This window comes from Dunckerocampus dactyliophorus, chromosome 1 (genome assembly GCF_027744805.1).
Source record: "Dunckerocampus dactyliophorus isolate RoL2022-P2 chromosome 1, RoL_Ddac_1.1, whole genome shotgun sequence".
Classification (NCBI taxonomy): Eukaryota; Metazoa; Chordata; class Actinopteri; order Syngnathiformes; family Syngnathidae; genus Dunckerocampus; species Dunckerocampus dactyliophorus.
The window spans coordinates 29,544,136-29,566,276 of record NC_072819.1 but is presented as its reverse complement, the minus strand read 5'-3'; the positions used below and the strand labels follow the sequence as shown (position 1 = coordinate 29,566,276).

At 41.7% G+C, this 22,141-nt stretch overlaps 2 protein-coding genes across 5 annotated transcripts; one reads left to right on the top strand and one right to left on the bottom strand.

The window, feature by feature from the left end:
- The first annotated feature begins 202 nt into the window (after positions 1-202).
- LOC129189518 (glutathione S-transferase Mu 1-like) lies at positions 203-9,444 on the top strand. Its single transcript, XM_054791272.1, has 8 exons — positions 203-369; positions 6,747-6,822; positions 6,911-6,975; positions 7,043-7,124; positions 8,540-8,637; positions 8,719-8,814; positions 8,887-8,997; positions 9,104-9,444. Exons 1-8 carry the CDS (start codon positions 337-339, stop codon positions 9,197-9,199), a joined length of 657 nt encoding a protein of 218 aa, XP_054647247.1. The 5' UTR covers positions 203-336; the 3' UTR covers positions 9,200-9,444.
- Positions 9,424-22,137, bottom strand: eps8l3b (EPS8-like 3b). 4 transcript variants are annotated; one of them, XM_054791217.1, is made up of 19 exons: positions 21,899-22,137; positions 21,312-21,422; positions 20,565-20,686; positions 20,426-20,490; positions 20,192-20,350; positions 18,210-18,359; positions 15,717-15,802; positions 15,487-15,623; positions 13,975-14,070; positions 13,557-13,675; positions 13,351-13,489; positions 13,204-13,274; positions 13,050-13,124; positions 12,822-12,967; positions 10,613-10,865; positions 10,251-10,379; positions 10,085-10,173; positions 9,862-9,994; positions 9,428-9,777 (listed from the first exon to the last, which is right to left on the bottom strand). In XM_054791217.1, exons 2-19 carry the CDS (start codon positions 21,347-21,349, stop codon positions 9,736-9,738), a joined length of 2,049 nt encoding a protein of 682 aa, XP_054647192.1. In that variant the 5' UTR covers positions 21,350-21,422; positions 21,899-22,137; the 3' UTR covers positions 9,428-9,735. The 4 variants fall into 4 exon arrangements, with proteins under 4 accessions (XP_054647220.1, XP_054647192.1, XP_054647212.1 ...); XM_054791237.1 differs by having other exon boundaries at positions 9,430-9,777; positions 10,251-10,364; positions 13,557-13,672; XM_054791226.1 differs by having other exon boundaries at positions 9,431-9,777; positions 10,251-10,364.
- Positions 22,138-22,141: the final 4 nt, after the last annotated feature.

Here is a 22,141-nt window from a genome sequence, read left to right as displayed (position 1 = left end):
TGTTTTTTTTACATTTTGTCTGTTATTCATATAAATCATGTTAAGTACACATTTTCCTCCAGTAACATTAATACAAAAGTGCTCCATATCGACATCATACCAGGATAACTTTTGTGTACTCACCCTGTCGGCGCGTGTGCAACTTACGTGGCGGTTCAGTATGGTCCATTAATAACCCGCCCACCTCTACTCCATGCCGGTTACACGTAGTAAAAGAAGCCAGCCCACCTCTGTCGCTTTCAGTCTCCTTCCCACCGTGCTTGCTTTCTTTTTGTACTGCAATACAGCCACCAAGTACACGCCAAGTGCAGCATTTGTCACAAATCCTGGTCCAATATGATGATTCTTGCTTATTGGGATATTCGAGGGGTAAGTTCTGCGCTTATTACATTCATTCATGCTAGAGCTGAAATAGAGTTCATAAAAGAGGACAACCGTTGTTTGTTTGCTCGTTCATGTAAGAACTTTCTGCTACTTTGTGTTGTGCAAAAGGTGGCATTACCGTCAAGAAAGTGTCACACATGAGCAAAGGTAGCATTCATGTGGTAATCATATTCAGATTTACTAATGCTAATGCTAAAGCTATCTTATATATGTCTCGGGTTTATTAATGAAGTTTAACAGTCATGTTGCTTAATGTCTAACTACTGACTGACTGACTGACTGACCGAAAAATAAATAAAAAAAGTGCGGTGACTTTGAGTCTTTTAATCATTGTAAATTAAAAGAATAGAATTGAATAACTATATATATATCCAGATCTATTGCCGTCGGTGTAATAATCAACACGTTTGCTCCTATTGTTGGAAGATTACTGCGGCGATCTCGCGTCTGCGAAGAGACGTTTAGAGGTGCTTCAGCTGCTTGTAAGGAAGATGCCCTACTAGCCATTTTCGGCTCCCAGAACCTTCTGAGATTACGTTAGCGTCTTTAAAACGCTGTTTTTGGTTAGGTTTTGATTGTTGATTTGATGTGTTGGCTTCCCCTTGGTTGCAATCGCAAGTTTTAGTTACGTTCTTACGTGTTGGTCCCGTGGTTGGTTCTCTTAAAGTTCCCCTAATGTTTCCTCAACGCTCTGTAACATTAAGGAATGTTTTTTTAAATAAGCTGGTTGCCCCATGGTTGCAGGGGCAAGTTTTACGTTCTAAACCATTACTTCTCAACTGGTGGGTCGGGACCCAAAAGTGAGTCGCGTTAAGCTTACTGTATGTTCCCCTAACCCTGAATGAATGTTGCTTTTTGGTTGTCCTTTGGTTGTACAATCGTCCTTCGTTTTTCACGGTTAATTGGTTCCAGACTTGACTGCGATAAGTGAATTTCCGCAAAGTAGGATTCAATATTAATAAATTTAATGTTTTTGTAGTTACAGCATCCTTTTTATAATCTTCTAAATATGGTGTTTAACATTAATTGAAATAACACCCATCTAGTTACCTATACATTTGTATTACCCAATATAGTAGATATAATCAGAGAAAATAAGACATAACAGACATAACAACACATGTTAGCAGTTCCTTGTTTTTTTCTGGCCAACGTACTTCCTGCGTCAATGTATCTTAATGGCGGCTTTAAATAGCTTTACATTCCTTCTCATAAGACTAAGGCTGAGTTCACCTTGCAGGTCAATTCCGATTTTTGAGTTTTTTATTGCTCATATGTGACGTGTGTCCGATTTAGTTTTTTTTTTTTTTATGTTTGTATGAACAGCACAATTCCAATTCGACTCAGGCCTCATTCGTATGTAGATGTAAATCCCATATGTATGAGATGCTACTGCAGTCTGAACGGCCAGGTCGCGTATATGTGAACTATACGTCATCTAAAGGCGTGTTTTGCCGTGCTTACCGAGACTTGGATAAAGGTACTCGTCAATGTAGGCAAAAGTTATTCTTGTCATCCGAAAATTATTTTTTAAAAGCGTCAGTTAAGCAGCTCATGGCAATGTCCCAACACGAACATGTGGAGGTGGATGGCTCCGCATGCTCCTCGGAACAGATGTTGCAGCAAGTTCTCCACAAACTGCCATAGCCAAAATTCTTGCCCTCTTTCTTCCTAACCTGCTACGCAGGCTCATTTAGTTAGGAAAATATTGACTCCTTGTGCACAAAATCCTTGAGGGGGCCGAGGAGAGCACACACGCTGCAGCAATATTTACTTCCGTAAACGCACGGCAACGCATGTGACGTTGTGCTTTTGCACATGCACGTCACTTCCCGGACGCTTTGCGTTCACATTGACAAGTCATAGTTTTTTGTAATATGAACGACTACATAAATCGAATTTTTTTTTTCCGAATTTTAAACAATTATATTGGTATTATAAATTTGGCCAGGCAGTAGTCAGGATGAAACTTGCAATGAGCCTGGCACCATGGATCTGTAGACCAGGGGTCGGCAACCCGTGGCTCCGGAGCCACATGCGGCTCCCTTTTCCGAGCGCGGTGATTTTTTTAAAAAACAAAGTAGGGTAAATGTGCATTTTCAAAATGAATGTGAAATATCTGACTCACCGCAAGTCCATGAATGCATCTAGACTGCGTTCTGACTGCTGATTGGATGAGCAAAGGAGGGGGAGGTAGGCCGGTGTATGCAGTGAGACTCACTGCGACTCACTGGTGAGGGAGTTATGAGTTGAGTTTGAAGCAAGTTAAACCGTGTAATTACCGGGAGCTTAGCAATATGTTTTATAACGAGAGTATAAATAGTAGCTGTGTGCTGGGAGCCCGTGACATGCTAATCCCCGAGGTGGTGACTCCAGGACAGGCAAATAGTGTGCCGCTGCAGCTGGCTATACACCCACCGCTCAGAACAATATGTGCTTTCACTTTCACGTCTCCAAATACCAGAAAAATCTCCCAGCGACGTCAGGAAAAGTCTTTACATTTGTCGCTAGTCGCTATTGAGAAATTAAGTCACCAAGAGGGTTTGGTGTCGCCACGTTGGCAACACAGGGCTGCACATGAGATGGGAGGCCATTCACGGATGGAGAATACATGAAAGAAGCGTTCATAATAATATCAGAGCATCTATTCTGCGAATTAAAAAATAAACAGGAAATTATTCCGAAAATGAAAGATCGCCTCTCTTTGCAAAGACAGTCAAGGACAGGAGCAATAGAATGGTTATTGGTGACAATTCAGTAGACCTACACGTGTAGGTGCACTTCTGTTTGTTGAATTTTGTGGCTGTAACAGGTAACATTGAACAAAGATTACAATTTTTCACAAGTTTATAAGCAATGTTTTGCAGCTCCCGACTATTATTTTATTTTTTGATCTGAAGAGGAGGCAAAATGGCTCTTTTGAAGGTAAAGGTTGCCGACCCCTGTTGTAGACAAAAAGATAGACTATAGATCAAACTTGGCACCAACCGATAAGCAGATACATGCGCAGCTACAAATACTTAAATAATTAGCTAGCAACACCACCAGGTGTTATCTAATGCCTAACGGCTACTGTTATGTAGAGGGGAAACTTGAACTTCCAGGCATTTGAAAACGTCACCTTGTAATTACATTTCATTAGTTTCACATCAGTCTTTAATAGCCTTAAGTTCTTTTACTTATTAATTTTTACAACAATGCGAAACCTAAAAGACTGTAGTAATTAACCAACTGTATCACAAACATTAACTTATTCTTACCCAGAAGTTTAATCTCCTACTAGGTTGAATCTTTCTACTTTTTCAGGTGCTCAGGCGGTTTGAACTGGTTGCCGGGAATTACCCAGAATTCACTGCTGCGGGGCACGGTTGGAGTAATTCCAAAGAACAAAGTGTGTGTTGTGGGCGTCTTCATGTGATTTGTTGAGCTACTTGCATATACAACTGAACCTCGGTTAGCGTTCCGCCCTGGTTAGCGTGTTTTTTTCGTGGCGTTAAAAATTTACACAAAAATTTTGCCCCGGCTTGCATGCATTCTCTGATTAGCGCCAAATTTGGTGTGCGTCCTGTCGTGTTGTTAATACACTGCGTGAGTCTGTGAAGAACTGTGTTCTTAATATATTTTTTTCAATCAAAAAACATCCTTGTTAGCATCCTATTAGCTAGCCTACAAAATGGAAACAGGAACAGGAAGTTACGTCACGTCATCAGCGGTTGCCTTTCAAAAATGTTAACACAAGACATGTTTTTATAGTTTTACAATGATAGTTTTACATGCATAAAACAAGTCTAGGTCCATATAAATGACAAATGAAAGGGGTACATGAACATTTAAGGTTACTTTTACCTTCATTGAAGATGTGATTGTTCCCAAAGACCTTCCTGTTTTTAGTCCGGTAAGAATCACGTCTGCAATGAAGTTAAAAGTAACCTTAAATGATCATTTATTCCTTTCATTCCTCATTTATATGTGTATATAAATATATGGATTGTTTTCTATAACTTTAATTGTAAAACTAGAAAAACATGTTTTGTGTTAACATTTTTGGCTTTCTGGAACAGATTAATTGGATTTACAATATTTCTTATGGGAAAATTTGATTTGGTTAACATTCGTTTCAGCTAGAGTCGGACCTTCGGACCTTCAGGAACGTATTCATGATGCTAACCAAGCTTCCGCTGCAGCTTGTTATGGAAAAAAATCAAAATGACTTATGTTTTCAACAAAATGTTGATGAATTCAAAATGTAATGTGTTCATGTCAAGAGACAAACTTTGTTTATTATTATTATTTTTACAAGCTTAATTATGTTACAATTATTATTTTTTTTTTTTCAGTGTGTGACATGCTTGTCCCTTACGGAAAAAAAATAAAGTAGCATCGCTGGGTGTCAAGGGAATACAATTTGTATTATTGTAGTATGTAATTATGGTATCCCGATTTTTGGAAAACAATACTAAAGTCTTGTAATCTGTTGGAGTTAAAATGTGGAATATGCAAGTAGCGCTCTATAAGAGACAAGAATAATATGAATATTTCAGGGTTAGAGTGCTTGCGTGGTAATAATGAAACTGCAAAACTCAACTCAAAGATGGCAGTTATGAAAATAATACTTAGTCTTTACGTGCAATGCCATTTTCAAGTGGGTTGACCATTGTGTGAGCAAGATTATGTTGGATGACAAATGGCAGAAGGCATCGCACCATCTGAAGCAAAATTCTTGACACGCTTGACTGATTTAGTTTAATTTAGTTTAACACCACATATTTTCAGTTTAGAGGGAAATTCTACAGACAAATTCATGGTTGTGCTATGGGCTCACCAGTCTCACCCATAGTGGCGAATCTGTACATGGAAGAGATGGAGAAACAGGCTCTCACATCCTTCTCAGGGACAAAACCAAGGCACTGGTTTAGATACGTGGATGACACCTTTGTCATAATCAAAAAACAAGAAATTCAGTCTTTCACAGATCACATCAATGCGGTGGACACCAATATCAAATTTACTCGCGAGGACACTAAAGAAAACCAACTAGCCTTCTTAGACTGCAAGGTAATTATAGGAAAGGACAGACAGCTACTTACAGAGGTCTTTAGAAAGGCCACACACACTGACCAATACCTGCTTTTTGAATCAAACCATCCACTACAACATAAACTAGGGGTTATTAGGACCCTCCAACATAGAGCGGAACAAATACCAACTAGTGCTGAGGGAAAGAAAAAGGAGACACAACATGTCCAGAGAGCGCTCTCAACCTGTGGGTACCCACGGTGGGCTTTTAACAAATGTCAAAAGAAGAGAGTAGGGAAAGAAACCCAAAAGCCCACAGAAGCAAAAAGGAGAGGAGTGGTAGTCCCTTATGTAGCGGGGGTCTCCGAAAAACTCCAGAGGATCTTATGGCAACACAAAATTCCTACCTATTTCAAACCAGTAAATACCCTGAGACAAAAATTAGTGCATCCTAAAGACAAGGCTCCAAACCAGAAACAGAGCAATGTGGTCTATTCCATCCACTGTAAAGATGAGGAATGCAAAGAGCACTACATTGGGGAAACTAAGCAAATGCTCCAAAAAAGGCTTTATCAACATCGCAGGGACAATGCTAGTGGTCCTCAATCAGCAGTACATCTACACCTGAAAGCTACCAATCACTCTTTTCAGGACAGCGAGGTTAAGATTTTGGCCAAAGAAAACAGATGGTTTGAAAGAGGAGTTAAGGAAGCTATTTTTGTCAAACAACAGAACCCATCATTGAATCGGAATGGTGGTTTGAGGTTTAATTTGGACCCTGTGTTCAGCAGGTTACTGAGACCAAAACCCACAGCTCTTAGTCTTGCAAATGAGGTGAAGGCAGGGCCGAGCCAGAACAATAGATGCTAACAAGCCAGTATCAGAGTCGTTCATACCCAATTCAGGGAGCGACACTTCCCTTTTATCGTAGGTGTGAATAACAGGATAGGATTATACCACTGCTCCGCCCAGGCTTAGTGTAACGAACCAATAGGAGGAGGGTGTTGGCACACCAATTCCGCCCACTCTTACTGTATTTAAGGCCTAAGCTACCAGCACTTATTAGTTTGCTGACGAAGCTCTTCGGATGAGGAGCGAAACGTCCGACACCTTCTACACAGAAGTACAGATGACGTCTCAAGAAGCCTTTTCCTCGATGGACAACTCCTGTACGACTGAGAGCCTACACAGACGCTTTGTCTTGCTTTTGTTTTGCTTTGACAAGCCCATCCTCAAAAATGTTGCCATGCCTGTCTGCGTATGTATAGGAGAGTAAACGAATAAGCCAAAAAGACATTTTAAACAAGTAAAGCAAACAGTTCACACCCTTCTGTTGTTCTCTGCAGCTGGCCCAGCCTATCCGCCTGTTGTTGGAGTACACTGAGACGCCTTATGAGGACAAGTTTTATGTCTGCGGTGAAGGTAAAGCTCCCTGCTCAACAAGGAGCCGTCTATGCAATGTTTACACATTTACTTACTTTGTATAGTTCTCTTGTTTCCATGTGCGCAGCTCCCAACTTTGACAAAAGCTGCTGGTTTGATGAGAAGCCTGGCCTTGGAATGGCCTTTCCTAATGTGAGTCGTAAGTGGCATGTAGGTGACTGGAGCCATTCATTCTAATGTCATGCATGTTTCCCTGCAGTTACCCTACTTGAAGGATGGAGACAGGATGATAGTGCAGAGTAATGCCATCATGAGATACATTGCTCGCAAACACAATCTGTGTAAGTGTTGTCTTTAAAATGCACTTTAGTGTTTGATTTATTTAGTCTGTGCTTCGTGAAACAGACTCTGATTTGTTCAATTGACAGCAAAATGTGTATTTTAGAAGATTTCCATGACATCTCAGCTGGTAAAAATAGCACAGTAACACCGCACTACACGTGTGAACACAGCCTTAGAGTACAGACTACTCTAAGGCTGCAGAGTACAACACAGTACCTCTGTGGTAAAACACAATCCATTCTGTCAGTGTTGGTCAACCTAAGATTTCAAAACAATTAAATGAAGGAATCAGTTCTCCTGTCAATGTCTCGTTTCGCTAGGTGTGAGTATAATGCCTCCCCAAGATGCGAAGACATCATGCATGGTGCATCACCATCGTGCATAGTGATTTCACATAGCAGCATAGAAACGAACGCCTACACCTACCATTAACTTTTCCAAACTCAAAAATAAAATCACAGCAGCAGTGGCGGCAGCTCTCATATATGTGGCCTTACCTTTTCGTGTGAGTGTGGTGCTGACACCTTGCGGGCGAGTGTGTGGTGAAGCTAGCCGACTAGTAGCTAGCGATACGCCAGTAATATAGTTTGATTGGCGTAACAATGTTAATAATAATAATTACAATAATGTGGCTGTGTTTTGGTTAATATGCATGTCACGTTATATGTAAATGGAGCGTTTGCTCTCTTTGGAGTTTTTTTCAGAAGGCTTTATAGGCCCAATAAGTGTTTCCCATTACGTGCATTCTTAGGTTTGTCTTTTTAACCTGTTTTTATATCTTTAGAATGCACAGAAAAGGGAGACATGTACTCTCATTATTATGCAATATAATTAATGAAAAAATGGTCTCAAAAAATGTTGACAATAATTTGTAGGACAATTATTGTCCAGCAAAATGTGTTATTGTGACAGGGCTAATTGGGACACTGAATGTGAGTCCACTCTTTGGACTGAGTGTCCCAGGAAAGCAAAAGCCACATGCTAATTAATCATTGCATACTCACTGAACTGAGCTCTTACACAATATGCTGACATCTCACATGATCGAGCTCTGAAGTCTGTCAGTCTCTGCAACTTCTTGTCTCCTCTGATTTTGGTCCAATTCCAAATTGTATATGATGTCAGGGAAATTCAACTCAGAGGTTCCACTGCGTTCTACTATTGTGTACTTTTTGTTTTCATGCTATGACTTTTATAAATTATGGTGTGTTTGTTTTTGGCTTCGAAATTCTTGTTGTGTGTGGAAGCAAATTCCTACAATAAGTCCCAGTATCATTTTGAGTCTTCTGCTTTGTTGGGTCTTAGACCTGCATCTCCACAACAACTTCTTATAGCTAGATAATATATAATATATTATAACTACCACAACTACTACCACCCCATCATCATACTACATGTCTTAAATTGGTCCCAGGTGGAGAAACTGAGGATGAGAAGGTCCGTGTAGACCTCTTGGAGAACCAAGCCATGGACTTCAGGAACAGCTTTGTGAGGCTGTGTTACACTGACTTTGTGAGTAACAGTTTCCACATGACAACACGACTCAAGTCCCCAAACCCCCACTATAGTAATTTCTGTCATCCCTGGCATCAGGACAACATGAAGCAAGGCTACCTGGACAATCTGCCATGTGTACTGCAGCAGTTCTCCAGTTTCTTGGGAGACAGGAAGTGGTTTGCTGGTGACAAGGTAGTTTCTTTAGTGGATTGATACTTGAAAAGCTGAGGTATAACGATATAAAAATGGTTTTGTTGGTAACAGATCACTTTTGTGGACTTCATCATGTATGAGTTGTTGGACCAACACAGAATGTTTGACAGCACATGCCTAGATAAATTCAAGAACCTCAGAGACCTCCTTGATTGTTTTGAGGTGAGCCCTCTTGGGAATGGAAATGTCTTCCTCTGTAGCTCCTCTTGATGCATGATTACGGGAAATGAGTGCAGTTGTAGTGTTTTAATTAGTTTGGCCATTGCAGGGTCTGGAGAAGATTGCAGACTACATGAAGTCGAAAAGGTTCATGAAAACCCCCGTCAACAACAAGATGGCCAAATGGGGCAACAAGAAAGAGTAGTAGTGGACAGGTTTGACTGGCGCATATTTTCACACTGCAGTTTCACAATGGTTGTGGTTTCATTCTGGTTAGAACAGCAGTTTTAGTTATATTGGAATTGTATCTAAAAGGTGATACTGATTTTTTTTTATTTGATTTGTAGCACTTAATTTACTTGGCACTGTTGACGTTTGATGTAGAGCACATTGTCTCTGTTTCCACATTGATTTTGACTTCTCACATTAAATTATGCCCAAGAATGAAAAGTGTGTGTGTATATAAAGGAATGCAGAAAAAAAATTTTCACTGAAAATAAGATAAGAAATAAGTTACAGTATTTGCAATTGATGTTTAAGATCAAACAAGTACACTTTATTAACATGCATTGACTATTTTACACATTTAACATGAATTAATTCTGTGTTATGCTCTATAAATAAACATAATTAGTTGTGTGCATTTGTGAAACAAATCATGTTAAAAGTGGGCTTCTCCACAAAAAGATTAAAGGCTGATGAGTGGCTGAACATCGAGAGGAAAGAACTTAAGGCTGGTCATTAGTAGCGTCCATCATACAGGCCTGAGGGTTCACTGGCCAGCTGTAGGGAGAAAGGAAAGGATAAAACATTGCTGCTGTGATACACGTAGTTATGTGTGCAAAGATTTGAATGTAGACCACTTACTGCAATGGTTGATTTAATGGCCTGGAGCTGGAAGAAGACCTTTCCCCCTTCCTCTGGACACACAGTTCTCATCTCGTCCTTGCCCATCTGCAGGAGCATTCTGCCTGTCAACACCCCGAGGCTGGCAACAGTGCTGCTCCAAAGACAGCATAACATTTACAGTACATCACGCCGTGCACTTGAACAAATCCAAAACTAAATGATTTTGAATTGTTTCACTCACATTTTGGAAAAGCCTTTGTACTGCAACCATGCTCTGACCTCTGCAGGCGAGGAGGCCATGTTTAGGGATGCTGGGCCACGAGATGGTCGCTGCAGGTGGAATAAAAGAAAATAAAACCACACTCGTGAAATAAAGAATGCCTCAGCAGCGCAAGAGGTGAGCTCACCATATCCACCACTGGCAGGCCACTCCTGATGGACTCCAGGACATTCTGAGGAACGTTGCCATCCTCCCCACGCTTATTGCGCACGAGCCACCATTGCTTAGACCGCTGAACCACCTGTGGAGAGAGCACCTGAACAATACAGCTACAGTGGTGTGAAAAAGTGTTTGCCCCCTTCCTGATTTTTTTTCCATGTTTTGTCACAATAAAACGTTTCAGATCATCAAACAAATTTAAATATTAGTCAATGACAACAGAGCTGAACACAAAATGCAGTTTTTAAATAAAACTTTTGATTATTAAGGGGAAAAAAATCCAAACCTACTTGGCCCTGTGTAAGAAAGTGAACATAGAAATCATCTCACCTCCACCACTTCACCCTTCATAACGGTGAGCTCCCTGTTGTTTCGGGCCACAATGTCATACATGACTCGCATGAGGTCACGACCTTCCTTCATGTGGTCGATGGGTCGTCCCGGTGGGTAACGCTGGCTGTTGTTCCTGCTCACTTGGTTGTTTTGATGTGGGACATGGGCATGCTTGTGGGGTGGGGCAGGTGGCTGCCAGCCATCATAGAACTCCGGTATGTATGGTGGGACATCGCCAGGCCATCGAGACCTGTAATGTAACAGTGGGGTGCAGAAGGTTCAACTAAGGAGAAGGAACTGCATGTGATTAAATAGAAGATACATTTTTCCAGTTCTGATGACATTGGCACCACACTTCTTCGGAAAAGAGCTAATATATGCATCACAAAAACAGTGATGGAGAAGAGCACAGACCTCCACCAAGGCTTAAACACTTAACACCTGCATCAACTTAGCATGTTGGCATCTACATTAGCATTCAGAAAGCTAAGAACTGTGGGGGCCAGACCTTCACTAGTATTCTTATTTTGTATATAATAGGCTATGTCAGACTTAACATATTTAGTTATTTATAGTCAGAAATATAATAGTCATGAATTAAAATAGATGCATATCGTCATCCTAGTCAAAGATCCTCTCTACGACAAGAGCACTCTAAAGGACCTACTGCAAAACACTAGTCGATGATTGTCTATGACAGGGAGCGCTTATGTGTTTTAAAGGACCTATTGCAAAAACCCCTAGTCCAAAATCCTCTATGTCAAAACACTGATGTTTGAAGGACATACACTCCCACCTGCCTGTGTGTTATTCTGTGCCCACGGCATTCATTAAAGCTGAGTATCTATGGAGAGTTACAAACATGTGAAGTCAAACAAGTAAATAATCTCCCTTTTTTTTTTCCACGCGTCATGCAAACAGCTTCACTCCCAACCTTTCGCCTCGATCAGTCCACACCCAACGTCAGGGTGTGTCCTGTCAGCTATGGAGTACAATATCATTTATCATATCGCAAGATGAACTCGCTGTTATGGAAGTGCTTCAGACAGAACATTCCCTGTATTAGGTGTGTCCAAAGTGCGGCTCACAGCTCGTTTTTTATTGGTCCACTGCACATTGCAGAAATATAAAGAAAAACTGATACTTATAACTAATAACAACGCAAAGCTTTGTTTTTATATATATATATAGAGAGAGAGAGAGACCGACCAGGGATCTTGGTCTCAAAAAGGTTGGTGACCGCTGCTGTAGAGCACCAAGAATGTGTCCTTTCTTTCACAATGTGATTCATTTGCATGCTATGGAGTATAAGAGTTTTAGTCAGGAGGCCACTCTTGGACATCTGCAGACTGCAGCCATGCATGCTGTTGATCAGCGTGAGTGAGCAGGAAGGTGTATAAAATGTATGGGCAGCTAGCGGAGTGGAGCTAAAATGGTGGAAATGCACTCATATTTCCGAGTGCCAGTTAAAAGATACGCAGCAGTGTTTTGCACGAACTGAACTAAGACGCGCAACAGGCAACCCACACTAACCCCCATACAGTCATCCAGCCAACAATTGGCAAAGGCCTCAGAAGTTGTTAGCAAGTTATCAAATAACAGGAAGATTTATGATGCAAATTTTAAGATAACAGTCAAACAAATGTGGAGCAGCTAGGATACTGTATATGATATTACACAAGTCTGACACACCGCACCAAAATAGACAATGTCGTTACCTTTTTGGCCAAGCTAGACGAACCGCACAGAGTTTTATTGCACAAAGTACGCTCCACACTTTTTCTACTGAGGGCTGCAAACAGAAGAAATGAATGCGGGATATTCTAAGAAATATAGGTCACCAAACATAAACAAATGCCAGCACCAAAATAAACCTAGAACCAAATAAACTTGACCCAAACAAAGCATAAATGGCTCCTACAATGATTTTAAGAAGATTCATTTTGTCTGAAAACAAAATTTTTCCTAAAACAGGTCTTGAAGAAGAGGGGTGCCTTTTATATTCGACTCAACACAGAAATTGTCCAAATATTGGTATGATGAAGAATGACGATTTAGAGGCCCTTGATTGCTTACTCAAAGCATTTAGAGGTGTGTCTATATTTTTGTCCATTATCACTTTTCCTCCTCAGAGTACCCACTGGCCAATAAGAGCACTAATGAAATCATTCCTCATAAATTGTTGTCCTCATCAAGTGTTTTCTACCTGGGGATGTTCCAGCTGTCTCCCAGAGACCTCCAGAGCTGGTCCTCCTCCGGGCTGACCACCTGCCTGAGCAGCCTCAGGGCCGCATCCGTCAGCAGCGGGGAGACCACAGTGGGAGGTAGGTGTGCATGAAAGTGAGGCAGAATCTAGGCAGGACATGAAGGAGGAATGTTTATAGCATGTTTTTGTGTTGGGGTGACCTAAGAAAAAAAAGAGGGAAGCACATACAGTTGCTAAACTGTTAAAGAAGATGTGGACATAGTCAGGAGCACCGGTGTTGGCCAGCGAGCCATCCAGCTGGCCCTGTGACATCAAATGTACATTGCAGTCACTCTGAAGCCGCATCAATACAGTATGGTCATGGTGCAATATGTGCACTTACCAACAGATTGAATCCATACTTTATTTTCTGAAGACAAGAGACAAATTCCTGGGGAGGAGGCAGACGGACGGCTGGACACAATGCAGCAACGCGTCAACCATCATGTACATTGTGTCCACATGCAAAGATAGCATAAATGGACTTTACCTGTGCTCTTGGTGTTTTTCTTCTTAAACACGCCTTTCTTTTTGCTCTTGTCGTCCTGCTGTGGGAGAGTCACGTTTGTGGCAGCTAACACTTTCCCCAAGAAGATCTCCAGGTCATCTAAAACGTGGTTTAAAATGTCCTATGGGGGACACATGTTACAGAAAACTCCAGAGTGGTGCGAGGTATGAGATGTATCCGCTACTGACCGTGTTCCTGTCAGCATCTGTCTGCTCGGACACATCCAGACTGCTGTGGGAGTCACCGAGATCACGCTGGTACATTGGTTCCTCTTTGGGGGCGTAAAAGCGAGGAGGGGGAATGTCTTCTAATTGGATACAAGGATGGACATATGGATAGACACTTGTCTGGACACAATTCGGTACACTTGCACAATCTAATAAGATAAGATCTGTTTTCATAATTCAGCTTCTACATACAGAAAATAATGTACAATTAAGCAAGATCACTAAATAGAAGATCCAACTCCCAGCACCTTCCATTTATAAATAAATCCACTAATACCTCCCTGACAGTGCTAGTCACTACCGGGAATCATTATCATTTGTTTTAGAGTAAATTCAGACAGAATATAGATACTGAATGCATGCATTGTGCAAAGTTTACCAGGTTCTTTGTAGGTCCACTGAGGGAGGGGGCGCTCTGGCGGTAGTAGGTTTCTTTCGCGCTGCACAACACGAGGCCCGGCCTGATGGAAACTCCCTGAAACCCGGTGATATTTGAATGAACAAGTACACATGCACATGCAGAATCTAAAAAGATCTAATACAAAAATGCTTTTACAGCCTGAAATACAATACTCACTAATACTATTAGAAATGCAATGCTTATTAAATTCACAAATAAGAATCTATCGGTAATGAAATAATACCGGTAACTATACAATTTGGAAAGCCGCACATTTCTATGTGGCACAAACATCCATATTAGAACAAAGTAAAGTACAAAGTATGAAACTGTGGACTAATACAATCAGTGATATTATAAACTGGGCTCATTCAGCATGTCACGCATGAACGCAGCACGAAGGAAACATATTTGATTAGAAGTATAAAAGGAAGACGCCTTAGTCCCCCCTCTAAATAGGCAGCACTTTCATTGCAAATTGCATATTTACGATCCGAAGGCAAAACTAGGAAATAATTCCACATCACGGACATACGCAGCTAGCAAGCTTGTTGCTGTGTGGAGGACGTCATCACTCACACGCCGATATCGTTAACAGCAGGAAAACAGATACTAATATGAAATCTCATTTTTATGCCAATATTGGTTGACCAATATTATCGGATATCCCGAGCAGAAATCCTTCTACACAACTGCAAATTATAGCTTTTGTATTGCATGTGTGCCTAATGCAGTGTCCAGTCAGCATATTGCATAAAGGCTACTCAATGTAAATTTACACAGAGACACATTTTCAAAACGTTAACACTTTATAAACAGTCTCAAATCAGGATGCCTTCCTGAGACACTTACAGGTTGCTAACAGCGGCACAGAAGGATTGTTCTTATGACATAAGGACAATGCACAAACACTCTTTAGTCAACGAATAACCATCATTTGTTTTGTGGCGTTCATGTGAGAATAGCTGGAGGTCCTCGGTTTCAAACGCCCTACGGTGATTGATAACTTCACTTTAATGTGTGTAAACAGTCGCTCTACAACTCGTTACAACGCATACAGCCGAAGGATGCACTATGTGCGGCTCACGCACAGCTACACTGAGGAAGTTCAACATTGCTAATGAGTTAGTTTGTTGCACTTCATCATGTCTCCCAAACGCAAAGCAGGCTCTTCTGGAAAAGTGAAGCCATCACCAACAGGCTGCTGTCAGCCGCAAGCACGCCAAAACATCAGCAAACCCAACTGTCCGCTCTGCACTACTTGCAAAACTAAATATTTTTGAGATGGTACTTAGTGTAAGAAGTTGATCAAAGTTGATCATTGATCAAAATCTATCTACGTTTTTTCCAGATTTGTCACTTTTGTAACAGGATAGACTTACAGATGGGTCTGATGTTCCCTAATAATAGCTGGCCTGCAGGCCACCAGTTGAAATGCCTTTAAAAAAAATACTGTGACCTACTTTTGCATTTGATAAGAGCAAAGTTTACCAGGTTCTCTGTCCGTCCACTGTGGTAGAGGACGCTCTGGGGGTGGTAGTGGTGATTGGTAGGGTCTGTCTTTCTGCACAGCACGAGGTACAGCCTGCTGGAAACCTCCAGGAGATTGAGGCCCGACAGTATTACTCCTGCAAATTACCCCACCCCCAAAAAAAGGATCTGATTTTGTCCTCCTCAGTGTATCCTGAAGACAAACGACTGTCTGAACTGTGCCAGTGTACCTGATGACTGTCTGGTCTCTGCGTGATTCCACTTGCCCACCTCCTCTTTGGACAAACTTGTCTAGGTCACTCTTGAGGACCTCAGCCTGGTAAATACAAAATTATTATCGAAATGTACCAAGAAAGAGTAATATTACTTAAAGGCAGTGTTTGCAGCAGTTATGCGACTGCCTAGATGGTGCTAACTTTCAAACATGCAGAAAGATGAGAGGGGGATCCACCAGATGGCAACATTTTATACTTTCTTTCCAGTATGTACAGTATTTTATATTTAATACAGAGAAGTGTTGAAATTGCTAAATGAATGTGGTTAAATAAATGTGTCTCATATAGTGATAAGCAATTACCTTCCACAGCCTACTGGGTGTGGGTAGCATTTACTAAATGAAGGGGAGGAGGGGCAAAAAGAAGTGACATGACAAGTAAAAAAAAAACGTACATTGTCACACCTGCTGGATAGTGTTATCTCAGCTGTGATGTTTTATAATGATTCATAAATACACTCAAAATATAAACGCAACACTCCCGCCTTTCATGAGCTCACCTCAAATTTCGAAAAAAAAAATTTTCTCCTACATAAAAGTACATGAAAGGCATCTTTCTCTCAAGTATTGTTCACATTCCATTTTCCTCCGCTTATCCGGGTCGCGGGGGCAGCAGTCTCACTAGGGAAGCCCAGACTTCCCGGTCCCCGGCCACCTCTTCCAGCTCCACCGGGAGGACACCAAGGCATTCCCAGGCCAGCTGTGAGACATAATCCCTTCAGCGTGTCCTAGGTCTGCTCCGAGGTCACTGTGCTCCCGGCTGGGCATGCGTGGAACACCTCACAAGGGAGGCGTCCACGAGGCATCCGGACTGGATGCTCGAGCCACCCCAACTGGCTCCTCTCAACATGAAGGAGCAGCGGCTCTACTCTGAGCTCCTCCCGGATGACTGAGCTCCTCACCCGATCTCTTAGGGTGAGTCCAGCCACCCTACGGAGGAACTCATTTCAGCCGCTTGTATCTGCGATTTCGTTCTTTTGGTCTTGACCCAAAGCTCATGACCATAGGTGAGGGTGGGAACATAGATCAAACGGTAAATTGAGAGTCTGTGTAGGCTCTCAGTCGTACAGGAGTTGTCCATCGAGGAAGGGGAGTAAAGGAAGCTATTTTTGTCAAACAACAGAACCCATCATTGAATCGGAATGGTGGTTTGAGGTTTAATTTGGACCCTGTGTTCAGCAGGTTACTGAGACCAAAACCCACAGCTCTTAGTCTTGCTAATGAGGTGAAGCCAGGGCCGAGCCAGAACAATAGATGCTAACGAGCCAGTATCAGAGTCGTTCATACCCAATTCAGGGAGCGACACTTCCCTTTTATCGGAGGTGTTAACAGCAGGATAGGATTATACCACTACTCCGCCCAGGCTTAGTGTAAGGAACCAATAGTAGGAGGGTGTTGGCACACCAATTCCGCCCACTCTTACTGTATTTAAGGCCTAAGCTACCAGCACTTATTAGTTCGCTGACGAAGCTCTTCGGATGAGGAGCGAAACGTCCGACACCTTTTTCACAGAAGTACAGATGACGTCTCAAGAAGCCTTTTCCTCGGTAAATTGAGAGCTTTGCCTTCCTTCTCAGCTCTCTCTTCACCACGACAGTCCTTTACAGCGACCATGTTACTGCAGAGGCTGCATCGATCTGTCTGTCAACCTGACATTCCAACCTTCCCTCACTCATGAGCAAGACCCAGAGATACTTGAACTCCTCCACCTTGGGCAAGACCTCACCCCCAAACCGGAGGGTGCAATCCACCCTTTCCCGACTGAGAACCATGGCCTCGGATTTGGAGGTGCAGAGTCTCATCCCAAAAGCTTCACACTCAGCTGCAAACCACCCCAGTAAACGCTGCAGGTCCCCGATGTGGCCATCAGGACCACATTGTCTGCGAATATCAGAGAAGAGATCCTGGGGCCCCCAAACTGGACCCTCTAAACGCCTTGGCTGTGCCTAGAAATCGGTGAGAAAGGGCAGTCTTGGCGGTGGCCAATGCTCACCGGAAACAGACTTGACTTACTGCTGGCAATGCAAACCAGGCTCCTGCTCTGGTTGTACAAGGACCAAATGGCACGTAGCCACCAATCCCGTACTCCTGTAGCACCTCCTACAGCACGCCACGAGGGACACGGTCGAATGCCTTTTCCAAGTCCACAAAGCACATGTAGACTGGTTGGGCAAACTCCCTTGACCCCTCCAGCACCCTTGCAAGGGTGGAGAGCTGGTCCAGTGTTCCGCAACCGGGACGAAAACCACACTGCACTCCTGTAGCCGAGGTTCGACTAACGGTCGTACCCTTCTCTCCAGGAGTGTGATCCCCCTATAGTTGGAACACACCCTCAGCTCACCCTTCTTAAAAAGGGGGACCACCACCCGGGTCTGCCAACCCAGAGGTACTGTTACCGACTTCTTGCTGCCACCCCCCCATAGTACCCATGTAGGATTTATTGACTCACCCCAGTCTCCTCACACTGGAAGATGTAGACCTGTGGGAAATGTTTGCTGGCTTCCCTGGCAGTCACCATCAGAAGAGCATCATAAGAGCAGCTGTCCAACACAGCTTTGGTCTGCTGGATGTTCATCAGAGGTAGAGCCTCTAACTCTCCCTTTAGTGCAAAACAGAGCAGTGTCAGGACAGTCAATATGAGAGAACAGAATAGAATAGCCTTTATTATCATTGCACAATAGTTACAACAAAATTGTCATGTAATGGGGCCACTTTGCACCACATAATCGTAAATAAATTAAATAACAAATAGCAATAACAAATAAATAACAGTGGGATGAGGATAAAAGACTACAATTTAAAACACAATTTAAAAATGTTAAAAACTATTTAAAAGTACAATGCACAGGTGAGCGCAATGTGAAAAGTTATGTGCAAAAGGGCCTTGATGTTGGGGGTCCAGGAATGGTCGACAGAGATGTGCGTGCCCAGAAACTTGAAGGTGGAGACAGCTTCCACCTGTACACCATTTATGAGGACAGGAGTGTGAGCCTGATTTTGCTTCCTGAAGTCCAGTATGACTTCTTTTGTCTTTTGGACGTTCAGGCTCAGGTTGTTGTGCACACACCAGGTTGACAGCCTTTCCACCTCGTCCCTATATGCTGTCTTGCCCCCTTTGTGGAGTCCAACATCAGCAGTGTCATCTGCATATTTAATAATGCTGTTGGTGGGGTGGCTTGGAGAACAGTCGTGGGTGTAAAGGGCGTACAGTAGGGGACTCAGTACACAGCCTTGTGGTGAACCTGTGCTGAGTGTGAGTGTGGAGGAGTGGGAGTGGCCCAGTTTCACAGATTGCTGACGGTTTGACGTCAGTGACGATTAGTGTTTTATCCAGTCACAGGTGGGTGGGGGGATCTGTAGTTAGAGCACTTTGTTATGTAAAATGTCCACGAAGAGCATCCTCACATAGCTGTCTGATGTGTTGTGCTACTGACCACTTTAGGCACTTCATGAATATGAACGTCAGGGTGATGGGTCTGTAATCGTTGGGGCCATGTAAGGTGGGTTTCTTGGGGACGGGGATGATGTTGGAGGCCTTTAGACAGGTAGGAACGGTGGCGTGCGGTCCTACCGCATGAGAAACATGGAGATGCTCACCTTTAGATTTTAACACTCCATCAGTGTCCTTCCACATGAATAATGTTGGTTTGGGATGGACGTTTTAGTTGCAAATTAATGGTAATGGCATGAGCTTTTGGAAAAAGCTAACAATTCAGATAACAATTCATTTTTTTCTACAAAAGGGAATTTACAGTTTAGCAATACAACAGCAGAAAACTTTAAAATAGCTCAATACACTGCAAATACTGCAAACAGTGAAACAGTGAAATCTGAAATCAAGGTATAAAAAATATATTTTTGTTCTTACCAGAACAAAAATGTTTTCTTTCTACAATTTGCTGATCTTAAGTCATGTGTACTAAAATCTGAGATATATTTCTTAAAATAAGCCAAATTCATAACATAAAAAATTACTCAATTTTATGTTTCAAGTTGTTTTTTTTTTAGCAATTTTTTTATTTGAAGTAATATGCCAGATTTGAGTACATATTAATTATTAAGCAAACAGGTCTAACATAGTCATTTGTTTTACTAATTTTGAAAATGCATTTGATTTCACATTTTTGAAGTGTACCCTTCATAAGACAATTGGATACATGAAGCCCTTATTAAATGATCTGACTTCATTATATACATTTTTTTAAAATTCCCATTAATTTATTTCTTCTTTTTGCAGCTTTTTAATTATATTATTTTAATTATTATAACTACATATATTTTAATCTATTGAGATAGATTTAATAGTAATTATTTATCAATATAATATCATCGTAGATTAGTAACTTCGAACTTTGAAAAGGTCTCGTAATACATACATTCATGAAGTGTGTGTATCTATAAGACAGTCAGGTGCTGATTTGAGTGTCTTACTTTGGTCTCGGTGTCACAGAGCAGCAGGTATCCTCCTTGTACCTCCATGATCATCTCCTGAGGCCACAGACGACCCTTGGCGTCCAGCCTCTTGACCTTGGCCACGCAGTCATCCACCGTGATCAGCTGCTGGCCATCCAGCTCGCAGGTAAGCACATGCTGTGGGGTCAGAGTGGGGAGAGTTGTGACTTTGTAGGTCAGTCCACACACAGATGCAGATGTCATTCACTGTACCTCCACTCTGGCCTGAAGGTTGTCAGGTTGCCTGTTGAGCACCTCCGAGTACTCCTTTCTCTGCACTGACACATACGGTGGAAGTTAAAATATGCACTTTTGAAATTCTGTACATGATTTGTTTCATGTGTCAACATACTGTATATGGATTTGCCTGTTGGTCTGGACAAGTTTCTCTGAGGGCTCTGAGGTGAAGACCCCCTGTAGTCATCTTGTTGGAAAGCCCACCTGGACTGAGGGAGCTCATCCGGTGAAAACCCCCTATAACGCAAGAAATGCTCATGACTCTCAAACTGCGGTTCGAGTACCACTGGTGGTACATGGGCTCCATTTTTTTAGAAATAAAAATACAATTCTTAGATCTGTATTCCTATTCCAGAAATACTCGTTAAAAATTACATTTCATTTTATTTGAAAAGCACACTAATACTGCAATTATTATCAAACAGCGGTACAAGTACTGGTGGTACACAGGCTCCAATTGGACTGTAAAACATTTAAAAACCATGACTATAATTCAGGGGTATCCAAACCTTTGCCAGACGGGGCTGCATACAGAAACATTGAAGGATGCAGGGACCACTTGGATACATTTTGTGCATTAAAGATGCTAACACCTATCCAACGAAGGTCAATATATGCTAAGCTATCTGAACATTTTAACTTTGTGTCAAAGCAAATTATGATACTATCTAATAACATAGCTCATGAATAATGAATTAAAAATTGATTACAATTGATTATTCAATAGAATCGATTTGACCCGCAAACTAACCAGTCCAATTTAAATACGCAGCAATTACTGCAATAACATTATGTTGAAAGATTTTGTATCTTCTAAAAACTAATAAACCAAATTAAAACCACAAGTAAAAACGTAACTAACCTTGGTGAGTAAGAGAAAGGACGAGAGTTTCCCAACATTTTCCAACTTCAGTCTTCTTTCTTTTGTGGCGTTCCAAGACAGCAAATGTAAAAGAAATGCTTCACTACAAACCTGTCGTGGAAGTCATTTTAATAACACTCTGTTACAACATATCATACAAACTCCTTAAATAAACAGGCCCGTTAATTATACACTTGTCAATGAATGGATGTGTTTACATACGTAATTTGCACATATACATTTCAATATAAAATAGTTAATAGGATTTACCAAATGGAATTTCACAAAAATCCGTCAATAAAGTCTGTAAAAGTGAAATAATGAATAGCATTCATGGTGGGTAACATGTTTTAAAATCATATTAACATTTTTGAACAGTTGTTTTTGCTTAAGTATATCTGACACGTCAAGCTTTAAGCTACGACATGAAAAACACCCAACATCAAACCGTCTCATGACTGCAAGATTTCATTTAACAGCTTTAGTGTTCCACAAGATGCCACAGACAAAACGCACACAAAGAAAATAGCATCCAACGTTGTAAATAAGCTCTAAAGACGTCACATAAAACCTTTTTTTTTTATTACCTGTCAGCTTTGCTCTAGTGACATTGCACCGCAGGATCTTCACCAGAGAGAAGAAAACGAGTCTTCTTCAAACAGCTTACTGCACAGTATTACCTTCACTTCCTGCTTACATACAGTGATCAAAGATCACCAGGCTGGGCCTTTGCCACAGGTAGACTGGTATTTGCGGTGGTGCTGGAAGGCGGTGGATGTCATGTTTACAATGAGTCAGTCCAAAGGTGTGCAAAGGTTCAAAGGTGATGA